Below are 16320 nucleotides of genomic sequence, written 5' to 3'. Positions count from 1 at the left end.
ACATAATTTGTCAAAGGCAGTAATGATTATGATAATAATAATAAAAATAATAATGACCCCTTCGATGAACCCAGACTTCTTGATCAAAATAGATTATTCAAGGAAACAATCAAAACTGCTACACGTTAGTTTAGGTTGCAAACATTTAACACCTAGCATAAAATAATTTGATGGCTAAAATTTTTATTCAGGAAATAAAAATTGTATTCTGAAAATTTTATTCATTGTCTTTTAGAAACTACCAGGTAACAAATCTTCATGTGATGAATACAGACTTTATGATATACTTTTAAGTTCAATAAATAAACTGTAAAGAACTGTAACATCACAGACAAAACTATTGACCATAAGCACCAACAAACATTGATCCATAAAATATTAATAGCAGCATTTTAGAAGATTTCACTAAGCCAAATACTCATTCTCTAAGCTCCACGGAATAAAAAGTTTATAAGGTTGAGAGCATTAGTGGAACAAATCAAAACAGTGTGGGGACTTACATGAAGAATATATCCTTCCCATTATCCTGAATGAATCTTATTATATAGGTAGTTCCAGTGAGCCTACAGAAGATGTTCTTAGATTTCAATGTTTTTTTCAAACTCTTATCTTCTGTCTTAGAATCAATACTAGAATGAAGGAAAAGTAAGGGCTAGGCACTCTGCTAAAATCTGGGGATACCAAAAGAGGCAAAAAACAATCCCTGCTTTCAAAGCACCTGGGTTCAACCTGGCCTCAGATACTATGACCTTGGGCAAGTCACTTAATTCTCAGTGCCCAACCCTTATCATTCTTCTGCCTTGGAACCAATATTGATTCCAAGACAGAAGGTATCAGTTTTTTACAAACAAAAACAAATAAATGTAATAGAAGCAACAATAGTGAAACATATACGATATATACAAAGCAAGTTGTATACAGGATAAATTGGAAATAATTTTAAAATACATTTTTAAAAATAGGAATAAAATAGTTTTCCCCCTTTAATGCTGTCTATATCAGTCTTGAATATCAGAAGTCAAGTTTAGCCACTTAGAGCTTTACAGTCAGTTCTAAGTAATGGAAGATGCTCTAGAACAGTGGTGTCAAACTCAAAAAAAGAGACATCTAAACCATATGTAAGGACCTTTGCACACCACTTATTGACTTAGAAAAGTACACATTAACATGATCTTTGTTTTACTGTATTTTTATTTATTTTTTTAAACATTCACCTTTTAAATTTTAATCTGGCTCAGGCCCAACTCTAGGGAGTGCTGCAGGACACATGACATGGGCCATGTGTTTGACACCTCTGCTCAACAATGGTTAGAAAGCAAAAATTTATTAAGTGCTTCTTATACAAAAATATAATACAAAATTATACATAAAGGGGCAAAAATATAGTCCTACTCTCCAGGAGTAATCAAATAGCAGCACTGATGGCTCAGTTGAAGTTGTATAAACATAAATTTATAGTGGACTCAGTCAGAATGGATGCATGATTTTCTCCACCTGTTTTCAGCACCACATATGTAGGAGCAAAAGTGGCATGTAGCAGGAGTCATCCAAGGCTGAGGCTTGGCAGAGTACAATTAGTGGAATGAAAAAGGGGCTAGAAACTCAAAAGAAAAGGACACATAGAGTTGAATTGGTTGAATGGACCAAGATGTAGAAAAAACAAGAGAGATGGGGAGATGGCCTAGGAGAGAACTGAGGTTTAAAGGGACTAGAGGTCACTATGTGGACAGAGAATAGAGATAGGAAAGGGAAGGGAAGACAGGTGGAGAGGTAGAAAGCCAGTATGGTCAGAGAAGGGAATGTAACACTTCCATCTTCCAGAATTCAGAAATTCTGACTGGATCCTCTCCAAGTTTATTTACCTTCATGCAAGTTAGGCTAGTTTTTCCTTAAAAGGTATTGAGAGAGTTGGTTGACTCAGGGCTGAAGCCTCAGCCTTTTGACATCCTTTTCTGTTTGCTGAATGTAAAGTAGCCACAAGGAGTTCCAAACACTCTATCATGATTGGTGAATGACAGTGACAAAGGTACCTTTGCTTAGCTGAATCACCTTGAAGTATCCTTAAGGCTAAGTAACCAAGTTAATGTTTTATAACCTGTTAAATAACCTAGAGTGCATCATTTTGTTTCAGTAGTAAATGTAAAGTACCAGGATACTGGCCTGAGACAACAGAAAAGATCTATCCCAGAAAAGATAATATCAGAGAAGAAATAGTACCTAAACTGAATGTTAAAGGCAAATAAATATCAATGATAATTTAAGGAGTAAATATGTTATATGACATAGTATATTACTGATGAATGTTCATTGTTGCCTCTTTGTTTTTTATTGTACAATTAATTAAATATGAAATTAAGCAAAAATAGCTTGAGTAAAATGTGTTTTCCCTTAGGTATTGACACATTTAAGGATCACATCACATATTGGAATTGGACTTCTTATTGGCTTGCTATATTTAGGAATTGGGAATGAAGCAAAGAAAGTCTTGAGCAACTCTGGTTTCCTCTTCTTTTCCATGCTGTTTCTCATGTTTGCTGCACTGATGCCTACTGTCCTCACATGTGAGTAACAACAGCAGAAACATCTTTATTTTATATATGGGAGATGAAAGAAACAATATGCCTATTGGGTAAATGTGGTTTCAGCCTAAATTTTCACCAAATCCAGGAGCTGTTATTGGAAAACATTATATTCTTGGGAATAGTCCTTTTCATAAACTGGAGTATTTGCATTTTATAAAAGTAATGCATGAATGGTGAGTGTAGTGCTTAATTTAACCAAAAGAAATATTTCATGAATGGAATTTTGAGCACCAGTTATCACTGAGGGTAGTGATACTTCTCAGAATCCTTCAAATCGTAGTTTTAAGAGTAGTGTTACAACTACCTCATCTAGACCTATTGAAGTTTCTACTGACTAATTCTTTAAATTCATGGTGCTTTTGGCAGGCTAGTTTTACCCTAATCTTATAGAGATAATTCTTAAAATAAAGAATTAGAAGAACATAACCTTCCTTTGAAAATGATACTTTTTTTAGTTTTGAGAAGTCAACATTATGCAGTTGATCTTGTTCATATTAGATCATTATATGAAGGAGAGGGAAAAGAAAAAGTTCAGTTAGTTTTGAAAGAATTGAAGCCATGAGAAAATAAGACTTATAAAATTAAAATATAGGATGACTCAACATTAGTATATGACTCTCATTGCATCTGGCTTACTGTTTAGTTCACTACAAATTTTTTTGGCAATTTGACTTGGTCACAAAGATCATATCATAAAATAAATTTGTAAAGAATGGAATTAAGTATGTTACAATTATACCTAGGGAAACCATTCATGACCAAATGAGAAATAGAAGATATAACAAGAAATAGAATAAATCATTTAAATTATGTACAGTTGAAAAACTAATAGCATACCCAATAAAATCTAATCATAAATAATAAATTTTATACATTTATTATATTATACTATATTAATATATAATAAGCATTATATATTAATATTTTATGAATATCTAATATAATAAATTAAGTAAAATAAACACAGGATAAGAAAGGAATCTTCAGATGGGAAAATTTATTTTATCAAATGTCTCTGATAGGCTTTTATATCCAAGTTATCTATCTATCTGTCTATCTATCTATCTATCTATCTATGGAATTAACACAAATATAGAAGACCAAAAACCATTCCATACTCAAGTAGTCATAACAGGATATAAAAAGATAGTTCTCAAAAAAAGAACTAGAAATAATTAATAATCATATCAAAGACTGCCTCAAATCATTAATAAATAAAAAAGAAATATAAATCAAAACAACTGTGAGATTTTTATCACACATGCATCAAATTGGCAATGATAATGAAAAATCAAAACAGCTGATATTGTAGGGCTGTGGGACAGATTGTGAAGTCACCCAAACATTCTGGAACTAAATTTAGAATTATTTTTTTAAAAGTGACTAAAATGTCCCTAGCATTCTCTAAGTATTGCCCAAGAAGGTCAAATATATAAAGTCATATATATACACACACACAACACAAAGCCATTCATAATAGCACTTTTTTTTACAAATAATGAACTAGAAATAAAGTAGATGCCTATTGATTAGAGAAAGGCTAAACAGGTTATAATACATACTTGTGATGGAATACTTAGTATAATAAGCAAATACAAAATTTTCAGAGAAACCTCAGAAGGTTTTAAAAAAATTATGCCAAGTGAAATAAACAGAACAAGGAAAGCTATATATGCAGCAAAATAGCAATATTAATAGAAAATAAAATGACAGCTGTACGTAATTATCTTGACAAAATTTCGACCCACAGATGAGCTTTAAGAAGGTATCTTCCTCTTTTCAATGCATTTAGAATAAGGAATATTGCATCATTAGTTATGACCATTAGGTTGGTAAATTTTGATGAATTACCTTTTCTTCCCCTCTTGTTAATTTGTTATTAAAAGCAAAGGGAAGCTAGGTGGCTCAGTGGATAGAGCTCCATGCTTGGAGGTGGCAGGACTTGTTTCAAATCTGGCCTCAGACATTTCTTAGCTGTGTGACACCCTGGGAAAGTCACTTAACCCCAATTGTTAAATCCTTACTGGCCTTCTACGTTAGAACCAATAATTAGTATCAATTCTAAGACAGAACCTAAGGGTTATTTTAAAAATTATTTTAAAAGATGACCTATAAACTTGGGACAGAGAAAGGGTATACCTTCAGAAATAAATGAGAGATTTTTTAAAAAGAAATCAAAATAAAAATAAGATAATTTTAAAAAGGAAAACAGACTTATTGACAATTTTTTTCAAACGAGGGATATGTTTTGTATTGTGAATTTTTTTCTAAGCTGACAAGCTTAAGATACAAAAGAATATAAGCACTCAACTAACATTTTTTCTACATTAACTATACTGAGTCCTAGGACAGAATGAGATTAGAAACCATAAGCTCATCATATTTTATGTGTCATATAGTATTAACTGCTAATTTTCTTTCTTTCTTTTTTAACATTCTATGTAGTTCCTCTTGAGATGGGAGTTTTTCTTAGAGAACATTTGAATTATTGGTACAGTCTGAAGGCCTACTATCTAGCCAAGACGATGGCTGATGTTCCCTTTCAGGTAAACTAATATCATGGTATTATTTGAGAAGGGAAATTTTTCTGTTTTCTATAGAAAAGGGGTGGCACACTTTTAGTCTCTTAGATTGTGGTTTTCTAGAGAAAAAGACAGGATGAGAATAGAGCAAGTTTTCACATTGGAGTGCTGTTTCCTGTCTTAATTTCCTGTCTGAGTAGAAAGTATGAGTTGCCTCCTAATTTCCAAGCAGCAAAAAAGATGTTATTTGATAAAATGCTACTGATTGAATGATTCTGCTATTAAAGATCATTTCCAAGATTCCAAGTATAGGAGGAAGAGAAGTGTAATTAAATCATATTGCTAGAATGAGCATTTTTCACCTTATTCATAAAGCTACTCCATTTGAATAATTTATGCCTTTTCTCTGTCAGATCATGTTTCCAGTGGCCTATTGCAGTATTGTGTACTGGATGACTTCTCAGCCCTCTGATGCTCTCAGATTTGTCCTTTTTGCAGCCTTAGGGACAATGACATCACTAGTGGCTCAGTCTCTGGGTCTCCTGATTGGTGCAGCTTCTACATCATTACAGGTATAAAATAAAAAACTATAGACTTTTATTTGATATTTTAAATAGGTATTCGAGATAACTATCATTTCAATAGTTTCTAATATTGACTTTTTTCCCTAAGCTTTTAGTGAAATCCTAAGATTGAGCTCATGAGATCATTCTTGGTAAATATTCTGTGTTTATTACAAATTGATACAGAATTTTAGAATGGGTTTCCTTATGGTATGTACCCTGAATGAGCTTCACTAAAACGTTTTTGGATCTATTCATTTCCATTTTGATATGGTGCTAGAAAATCATTACCTCATCCTCAGAACTACTCTGCCACACATGTACATACTATTTTTCTTCCATTAGGGAGAGCCCTAAGACTCAATTCAGTCTACCTTACTAGTTTCTTACTTTTTTTAAAACCTTACTTTCCATTTTAAAATCAATATTGTGAATGGGTTCTAAGGCAAAAGAGCAGTAAGGGATGGCCAGTGGACGTTCAGGGTCACACAGTTGGGAAGTGTCTGAGGTGAAATTTGAACCCACAATGTTCCATCTCCAGTCCTCACTCTCTCCATTGAGCCATCTAGCTGTCCTAACTTGCTAATTTCTAATTGCAAACAATCTTTTCTCTTCTGGGTTTCTCTTACTCAATTTTTTCTGGAAAGATCACATTGTTTTTATTTGTTTGGTTTTGTTTCCTTACCTTCTTTCTTACAGTCAGTACTAAGTATCCATTCCAAGGCAGAAGAACAGTAACAACTAGGCAATGAGGGTTAAATGACTTGTCGAGGACACATAGCTAAGAAGTGTCTGAGGTCATATTTGAACCCATGACCTCCCATCCCTATGCTTGGCTTTCTATCCACTGAGACACATAGCTGCCCCATGGTTTTTATCAGTAAATCAACAAGTACTGATTAAATATCTATCCTGCACTAGGTGCTGTGCTAGGTGCTGGAGATACAAAAACCAACAAAAATTGGTTTCTCAGGTACCTTCAGGGAATTTATATTTTATGTGTACATAATAATGCAACAATAAAAACAGAAGCTAATTGAGGGGAGATGAGGTATTGGAGGTATGAAAAAAGACTTTAAAAAAAAGGTGATTGTTAACCTGAGTTTTGGAAAAAGAACACAAAAGATATTTTAAGAGGTTGAAGAAAAGAGGGAGTACATTCCAGGCTTGGGCACCAGCCAGGACAGAGGCGTAGAAACAAACACTGCAGTGTTGTGTGTGATGAACAGCTGTCAGGTCTGTTTTGTTGGACTGGGAGGAATGTATAATAATAGCAGATCCAGTGTCTGGGCTCAGGAGAAAAAATTCACCATCTCCCTCTCAATGCAGGGCCCCAGCCCTCTGAGGCCCAGACCCAGGCATGCACATGAAGTGAGCTAAAAAGTTGAGGAACCTGAACTCTAAATAGGCATTATCAGTGATTCCAAGTTTGAGGGAAAATATGCTTGAGGGAGCAACAGCATAAATGTTGAAGTCTTCTGTCATTAGGGAAGAGGATGATAGTTATCTCAATGTTTTTGAATTTTATAAGAAAGAAGGGAGAGGCAGCTGGATGGCTCCAGGTATAGAGAGCCAGGACTGGATACTGAAAGTCCTGGGTTCAAATCTGGTCTCAAGCACTTCCTAGCTGTATGATGCTGGACAGGTCACTTAACCCTCATTGCCTACCTCTTCTGCCTTGAAACCTATACATAATATTGATTCTAAGAAGAAAGGGAGGGAATGAAGGGAGGGAGGGATTGAGGGAAGGAGGGAAAAAGGCAGAGAGGAAGAAAAAGGAAGGATGGATGGATCTGGAATCTGGCACACAACCACTGGACAAAACACTTAACCCCAACTACCTACCTCTTCTGCCTTGAAACCTATACATAATATTGATTCTAAGAAGACAGAAAGGGAAGGAAGGGAGGGAGGGAGGGAGGAAGGCAAAGAGGGAGAAAAAGGAAGCTTGGATGGATCTGGAATCTGGAATCTGGTACACAACCACTGAACAAGATGCTTAACCCCAACTACCTACCTCTTCTGCCTTGAAACCAATACATACTATTGATTCTAAGAGGGAATGGAAGGATTTTTTAAAAAGAAAGAAATTGGGGAGAATAATCTGGAATCTGGTACACAACAACCGTCATGAACTAAATAGGCTGAAAGATTTTAATAGTATGAATTTTATGGCACAGGTGGCTGAGTAATAGTGCCACCAGTGTTTAGAACTAGCAGCTAGAACAACTTCCTTCATTCTGCTTCAGCCACAAACAGGGATGGTCACACCTGGCTCTCACCATTATCTATAAGTATTTTACTTCCTTAGTAAAAATATCTGACATTCTTCTATCTGACCATAACTTCCTACTTTTCCAGAGGCAGCTGGTGGCACAGTAGATAGAGAACTGGGAGGATCTTAGAGTCAGGAAGACCTGTGTTCAAATCTGGATTCAGACACTGATTAGCTGTGTGACCTTAGGCAAGCCACTTATCTTCTGCCTGCATCAGTTTCCTCAAGTGTAAAATGGGGATAATTACAGGATTATTGTGAAGATCAAATGAGATAATATTTGTAAAAAGCACTTAGCATAGGATCTAGTATTTAGTGAATGATATATAAATGCTGTTCCTTTCTCCTTCACTTTCTGTCTCTTCCTATGACTTACCCTCCTCAATCTATTCTTTACCTATATTGCAACCTCAAATCCCTCCACTCCTCAATATTTTTTCATGTTCTGCATTTTGCTAAAGAAGATAGAAGGGGATGGATTTTAAAGAGCACATATAAAAAGGTTGGTCTTGGTAAGGAGAATGAGTTCATCATTATCAGAGATAGAAGAATAAGTTTGGACAATGTTAAGGAGTTTTGAGATGAAGAGAAGAGAGAAGAATAATCCAGCAAAAAAGAGTCTTATTCTTTTTAATATCTGATTATGCTGCTCCCTCTACTCAGTAAAAATCAATAGTTCCCTATTATTTCTAGGATATAAGGACTGCCTGCCTGGCTTTTAAAGCTTTTTAAAGGGGACAGCTAGGTGACTTAGTGGATTGAGAACCAAGCCCAGAGATGGGAAGTCCTGGGTTCAAATTTCATTCCACAGTCCTATTACCCACCCCAAGTGGTTGATGTTCTAAAATTCCCTTCGCAGTAGAAAACAAAATACTTTGGATTTATAGTAATTACTAGAAATTTCTTCCCCTCCAATACCAAGATCATGGTGCTACATGTACTTTTGGAGATCTCCATAAAGATTGTACACAGACCTTAGGCTAAATTTAACCTTCTTATAGTTGATAAAGTAATTTGGTTATATAGAGGCAAGTGCTTTTGATGTACCTATTTTTAATGCTGAATGGGAATTTGATGATATGATTAACATCGAATGAGTAGTTAGAGACAAAGGAATGGATGTAATTTGAGTTCTAGAGGAAAGTTCATTATCTCACTAGCCTCTTTTTAAGCAAAGAGGCTATTCAAGCCTCAGCCTTTAGGTGTATAATCATTTATATCAGAAAGCCCATCTCTTTTCTATTTAATTTCTTGTTTTTGTACCTTGTGAATGCACTTCCTCTGTTAGTGAGAGCTAGATATATCATATTATTACAATGACATTTAAAACAGACTAATTTGTCCTAGGCTGTAAATTAGCTTTGGTTCTTGGACAGCTAAGAGGTTTAATATAATCAGGAAGATGCATCTTCTAGATTTCAAATCTTGCCTTAGTCATTTACTAGCTGTGTGACCCTGGGCAAGTCACTTAACCCTGTTTGTCTTCCTTTCCTTATCTGTAAAATGTACTGAAGAAGAAAATGGCAAGCCACTTCAATCTTTGTCAGGAAAGCCCCAAATGGGATCACAAAGAATTGGAAATGACTGAAATGGCAACAACAAAATAAATTAGAAGGTCTAGTGGGTAACTTGTTAAAAGAATACTAACATCTTCACCATGGTTTGACCTCTTGAAAACTGTAAGATAAGGTATAAAAATTGATTCCTAGATGAAAACTTCTGTGTGGATCTGACCACTGAAAGAATCGGGTTCCCAAGAAAAGACACAAACACTTTTTTATAAGAAAGACTGAGGGAAGTTCTGAAAAATTTGTAATGAACTCATAAGACTCAACATTGAAATACTTCAGTTTGGGTCTGGCATTTTAAATCTTCCAGCTATCATTTCTAGAAGAGGGTAGATAAACCTCTGCACATAAAAGCAATGTGGTTACTTACTTCTCTTCCTTTAAAATGTGAGAAAGTAACACTGAGGAACTGCTTTCTCAGCTCTCCAACCAACAATAATTAAAACTTGAAGTCCTAATTTTGCCACATCCCCTCCAACATTCATTACTCTCCCCTTCTTTCATTTTAGCCAATCTGCTAGGTGTGAGGTGATACCTCAGAGTTGTTTTGATTTGCATTTCTCTAATTATTAGAGATTTNCACCTCTCTATCTAATTTCCAAATCTTAATCATTCCACCTCTACAATATCTCTCACATCCATTCTCTTTACTCAGATCACAGTTACCACCCTATTTTTGGCCTATCTCATTGTTCACCTGAAATTAATTGAGTCTCCTCCCTTTCCAATTCATGCTCTACAGATCTGCCGAAATAATTTTCCAGACATGTCTTTTCTTTTCTTTTTCTTTTTCTTCTCTTTTCTTTTAAGATTTTTTCCATAGCTCCATGATTCATGTTTTCTCCCTTTCCTCATCCTTAGCCCCTCCTGGAGTTGACAAGCGCTCGCGCTCTCTCTCTCTCTCTCTCTCTCTCTCTCTCTCTCTCTCTCTCTCTCTCTCTCTCTCTCTCTGTATATATATATATATATATCACTCAAACCCATATTATTCATTTTTATAAAAGAGCAATCCTTTAAAACCAAAACCCCAAATCACCAACCCATAAAAATAAGTGATAAATCACATGTTTTCTTCTGGATTTCAACTTCTGCAGTTCTTCAGAGACATCAATCTTGAGAGAGTTAATCAACTCAGTTTTTTAACTCATTCCTTGTGGTTAAAAGGCCTTGATTAATGATTCACAGCAAATTCACCTAATTTCTAGTTAGTTCCTCCTAGATGAGTCATATCTTATCAGTTTGATTCCCTATAAAGATTCACCCTTTGCTATCTTTTTATTTTTTCTGCCACCATGTATATCACACCTCATTTTCCACCCATGGAGATAGTAATACCCGCATAAATAGCAGAATAATCACCATGTGCAGCTTCATTAACCCTGTTAACATTATAGACAAAATATCTATCCCTGACCACCACTCCCCTAATATGTGAGGTCTTCACCTGCAGAATGTAATCTATGAGGGCAAAGACTGTCTCACTTTTGTATTTATATCTCTAGAACTTAGCATAATACTTAGCATATAGAGGAAACGTTAAATGCCTTCATACTCATTAATTTTTATTCCATTCATGTTACTTCCCAGCTCAAAAAAAATGACTCCCCATTGCCTCAAAGATAAAATATGTGCCACTCAGTTTTGATTATTTTTTAGATCCTCAATAATCTGATTCTAATTTAAATGTACATATTGGAGTTGAGTCAGTCATTAAAGTTGGAGTTACCACTCCCACACACACACATAAACACACACACTTTTAAAGTAAACTAGCCTTAATGCCTTTATCAGATGACAAAACAATTAAATCATTCAATCAGTCCAAGGCTAAAGATGAATGAATGGCCACTCCAAATTCTTGTGGATTTTGTATAAAATAGTAAGCTCAGAACCAGGCAGTCAAGTGCTAGCAGAGAGCCGTTCTTGCAGAGCTCCTGAGATGAAAAGTTAGGACTGAAGAGAGCGTCCTATCCTCCATTCCCTGCTTAGAGCATCCTTTCCTTCTACCTCCCCTGTTTAGAGCATCCTATCTTCCTCTCTCCCCTTCTTAAAACATCTTTCCCTGCTTTTGCCCAGGATGACCCTGTGAGCTTCAGAGGGTGGGAAGAATAGGGCTCCTCATCAGTGCCCTGGCAGCTAGGTCTGCATTAGAAGCTAAGAACTATCTTAAAACCCTAAGAAAAAGCACTCTGGGGACCTGGACTTCCAATGCAAGTAGGGTGTGGGGAGAGTAAGTCCAGAATATTGTTATATAATGGTACCTGTCCCAGATAAATATTGGGCCCTTTGCACCTGCATGGCCCACTAGATTGTTCAACTGGGATTCTTTTTTTATTGGTTACTCTAGTTTTCAGGATTCACTAGGAAGAAAATAGTATTTTTCCTCTTTTGTTTAGACTACAAATGTATACTAATTATAGAGTATGTTTCTGGTATGTTTCCTTACAAGTCAAACTAGTTTTTTTAAATAACTTTCAAATGTTTCAATATTTACTTACCAACACATTTTATTAATCTGTTCAGTATAAGTATTGTATTATGAGAAGCATTTTTAACATTCCTAAAATACCAGTACCCAATAATTTACCCAAAGTACACTATATCAGCTCAAAAATGTTCATATACTTTGTTTTATTTTATAAGGTCTTAAAATTTTTTGTCTTACTTATGATTCTAGACAGTTTGCCTGATTTACTTGGTTGGTAAGATGTCCTTGGTGGCTCAATATCAGTAGTCAATGTGAATCACACTAGTCAGTGTTCATGAGCATGTGCTTATCTATAGTTTTAGTCATTTCATATTACTCTCTTTCACATAATCTATAGTTTAGCTAAATCAGATTTCTCAATATTCTCCCAATTCAGAAGTTTATCTGCCCCTGTACTTTTATACAAGATCGATCCTTTTCCTAGAATGTATTTTCTCTTATTTTTTCATAGCTCAGAATCCTTATTTTCTTTCAGGGTACAGCTCAAGTTTCATATCTCTTATGAAGCCTTCCCTAAAGTCCTTTAAACCACTTATATTTTCTCAATTGTATCATCCAAATAGTATGTAATTCTCTCTGAGAAATGAAACTATTTCATTCTTCTCCCTTAAATAACTAGTGTTTTGCATAGTGTCTTCTGTGGATAACATGTAATTCATAAATGTTTGTTGAATTGAATCCTCGAGAAGAAAGTTAACACATTCTGATTCTCATCTAAGTGCATTTGAAGTCAGCTTTCTTTATTCTCTTTTGTATAGGTGGCAACATTTGTAGGACCTGTGACAGCTATCCCAGTGCTCCTTTTTTCGGGATTCTTTGTCAGTTTTGATACAATTCCAGCATATCTGCAGTGGATGTCCTATATTTCCTATGTCAGGTAATGTATGGGAAGCGAGTTAAGTTGTTTTTATTTTTAACTTGTAACTAACAAGAATTGCTGTTACTCTTTAATTAATACATTTAGCATTTGCTACTCAAAACTAGCAAAATGCTTTTTGTTATCAGACAGAAATACTTTTTCCCAAATAAATATCTGGAATGAAAAATGAAAACTGTCACACCTCAAATAAATTAATAAACATACAAAAATATTTGATATACACTTGTAATGTCTTTATCACATAAAATAAGGAAGATAAAATAGATTGGTACATAGCTTTGCCATAACTTTGTCTTAGAGTTGTAGGATGCTGGCACTTGAAGGGCATTTATATCAATTAATTTTGGAGTTCTCAACCTTTTTTTGCATAAACTCCTGTGACTGTTACAGCCTCTGGACCCTTTTGCAGGATGTTTTTAAATTCATAAAATAAAATGTACAAAATTACACATGAAATGAATTATATTGAAATAAAGATTTTTTCTTCCTATTCAAGTTCACAAACTCCATGAAGTCTATCTGTGGATTCCTAAGAATCCCTGTTCTAGTTCATTATCTTCATTTTAGAGATTGAGGAAATTGTAAGATTCTCCAAAATCACATAGCTAGAAGTGCTAAGACTCAATCATATTCATTAGAAAATGTTCCAAATTCACCAAATTAAAAATTAATTCTTTGTCCTCCACAAAAAAATCCAGTAAGAAAGGATCCAAGTAAAGTAGCCATAGTCTAAGAAGAATAAAGAGAAAATTCCAGCAAGCTAACTAATTTCATGAAAACTGAAGAGAAAAAAAACAGAAAAGATTCTGTTATTTTTTCTCATATTTTGCCTGTTCACTTCTCAAATCCCACAATGCACACACCTCCCCCACCTCAGGTTTTGTTTACAGTGGCTACTGAGACAAATAAATCTTGAAACAGCAGGTGGAGAGGACAGTCACCTAAAGCATCACTACTTATTGCAGATACATCATAGCTGTTCTCTAAGGCCATGAATTCCTACCTTAGAGAGGTGGCTATGATGACTTCTGAATGGAGAAAATCTTTAGAAGCAACTAACTAGGTGGCACAGTGCCACAGGGCCTAGAGTCAATAAGACCTAAGTTCAAATCAAGTTTCAGACTCTTACTAGCTATGTGACCCTGGGTAAATGACTTAATTTCTATTCACCCCAGTTTCCTTTTCTGTAAAATGAGGATAACAATAACTCCTACCAAGGTTATTGTGTGGATCAAATGAGAAAAACTTATAAAGCATTTTGCACAGTGCCTGACACTATGCTTACCGAATAAATGATTGCTTTTATTATTATTTTAATCTAAATTATTATCTTGAATGTCCAAGTAGTGTGCTCATTTCACACCTAGTATGGACTACCCTCAATAGTATTTCAATTAGTCATTACCCCTTAATGGGGGCACATTTAGGAGTTTAAAGCTGATGGGATATCTAACAATCATCAAAGAAAGGAAAACATCTAATAAGATAAGGAACTATTATGGGATTAGAGATTTCAAGGATAAAATTAAGAAATATTTACAATATACCCAGAAAAATCACAGCAAAGGGGAAAAATCATAGCAAGGTTGCATACTTCCAATACCAAATCAGATTTTTTTTCAAAATGTGCATTATATAGCATAGAATTATGTTAAATTTAAAAAAAGCTTTGACTTTTTTGCAAGTTGCTTAATCAGTATGTTACTTGATATCAAGAAAATGATTTGGAGAATATTTTAAGGTGCATTTTATTGATACCTTTTGTCTTTTAATCACAGACACTTTAAAAAAAAGTAAAACGCTCCTCATCTCTAGACTGAACCCTCCCTTATGAGAAAAACAATTAAACTAAAGCACAATGACTACATTTTATAACATACACAATATTTTGCTCTATTAGTCCCCAATCACTTTTCCTTCAAGAGAGCTCTAATATGTCTCATGATCAAAGAATATGTCTTTATTAAAGCAGAATTTTGGGTTTTTTTTCTTGCTGATCAGTTATGGTTATTCTGAGGGTTTATTTTCTTTAAAAGAAAGAAAAGCAACAGAAGAATAAGGAGAAAGACACAAAAATAATGATAATACAGGCAAATTATGTAAAAGAATAGAATATATTGGTATGTTAAATGTACTTGTGATTGGAGAAAAGAGCATTCAATCTATCCAGAAGACAAAATATCTAGATTGTATTATCCTTCCAAGAGGCAGCTAGCAGGTTCAGTGAATAGAGTACCAGGACTGGAATCAGGAAGATCTGAGTTCCTAGCTGGCCTCAGACAATTAGATGTATGTCTCTGGGCAAATCACTTAATCCTATTTGCCTCAGTTTCCTCATCTATTAAATGATCTAGAGAAGAAAATAGCAAACCACTTGAGTATCTTTGCAAGGAGTCTGAAGAGTCTAGCAAAATGAAAACAACAAATTATCCTTCCAATAAATGAGAATATATGAATGATCAGGTAAACTAACGTAACAGAAATAGTGCTAGATTACACATCAGAAAAACAAGGTTCTAGTATAGGTTAAAGACACTAAAGCTATACAAGCATTTTGGTTAAGTTACCTGTAACAAGTTACTTTTAACCTTTTGCTTCAATTTTCTCATAAAATGAGAGAGTTAGAGTAAGGGATTTTTTGCATCATTCCAGCTTTAAAAATTATGAAATTAAGGGGAAGCTGGGTGTCTCAGAGGATTGAGAGTCAGGCCCAGAGATGGGAGGTCTTGTGTTCAAATCTAGCCTCAGACACTTCCTAGCTGTGTGACCCTGGGCAAGTCACTTAACCCCCATTGCCTGCCCTTCCCATTCTTCTGCCTTGGAACCAATGCACAATATTGATTCTAAGATAGGAAGTAAGGGTTTCAAAAAATAAAATAAAATTCTAGAATTCTAGTTGAGTTTAATGAAGAAAGTGACCATTTTTAAATTAGTATGATGGTAAGATTCTTAGGCTATAATTATTGCTTTCCTTCTTAGGTATGGATTTGAGGGAGTCATTCTCTCCATCTATGGGTTGGATAGAGAAGATCTTCATTGTGACGTTGAAGAGACTTGCCACTTTCAGAAATCAGAAGCCATACTGAAAGAATTGGATGTGGAAAATGCCAAACTTTACTTGGATTTTATTGTTCTTGGAATTTTCTTCATCTCTCTTCGCCTCATCGCTTATTTTGTCCTCCGATATAAAATCCGAGCAGAGAGGTAAAACATTTCAGCAGGGGAAAAATGTAGAAATTGCAATTAAAGGCACTTGTTGTCTTGTGTTTTCAGGTCAGTATCCTACCCAACTCTTAAAAACAATACATTTCTGGATGTCAAGTGTTCAGCTTCTCAGTCCAGTTGGGTTGGGTCACCTCTCCATTGTCCTTCATAATTTTAACTAGGAAGAAGATATAGAAGAGGTGTTTTTAAAAAACAAACAATTTAATTCTCAAGGATG

The 16320-nt window shown here is 34.8% G+C and overlaps 1 protein-coding gene across 1 annotated transcript in view; it reads left to right on the top strand.

The window, feature by feature from the left end:
* The window catches only part of ABCG1 (ATP binding cassette subfamily G member 1), an 82225-nt gene extending 66139 nt beyond the window's left edge, over positions 1 to 16086 (top strand). The window contains exons 11-15 of the mRNA XM_044666892.1: positions 2393 to 2561; positions 5028 to 5128; positions 5518 to 5676; positions 12757 to 12875; positions 15858 to 16086. Coding sequence (XP_044522827.1) covers positions 2393 to 2561; positions 5028 to 5128; positions 5518 to 5676; positions 12757 to 12875; positions 15858 to 16086 — 777 coding nt within the window. The remainder of the gene's footprint in view (positions 1 to 2392; positions 2562 to 5027; positions 5129 to 5517; positions 5677 to 12756; positions 12876 to 15857) is intronic.
* Positions 16087 to 16320: the final 234 nt, after the last annotated feature.

Source organism: Gracilinanus agilis, chromosome 3 (assembly GCF_016433145.1).
Source record: "Gracilinanus agilis isolate LMUSP501 chromosome 3, AgileGrace, whole genome shotgun sequence".
Taxonomy (NCBI): Eukaryota; Metazoa; Chordata; class Mammalia; order Didelphimorphia; family Didelphidae; genus Gracilinanus; species Gracilinanus agilis.
This window is presented reverse-complemented; position numbering and strand designations above follow the sequence as displayed.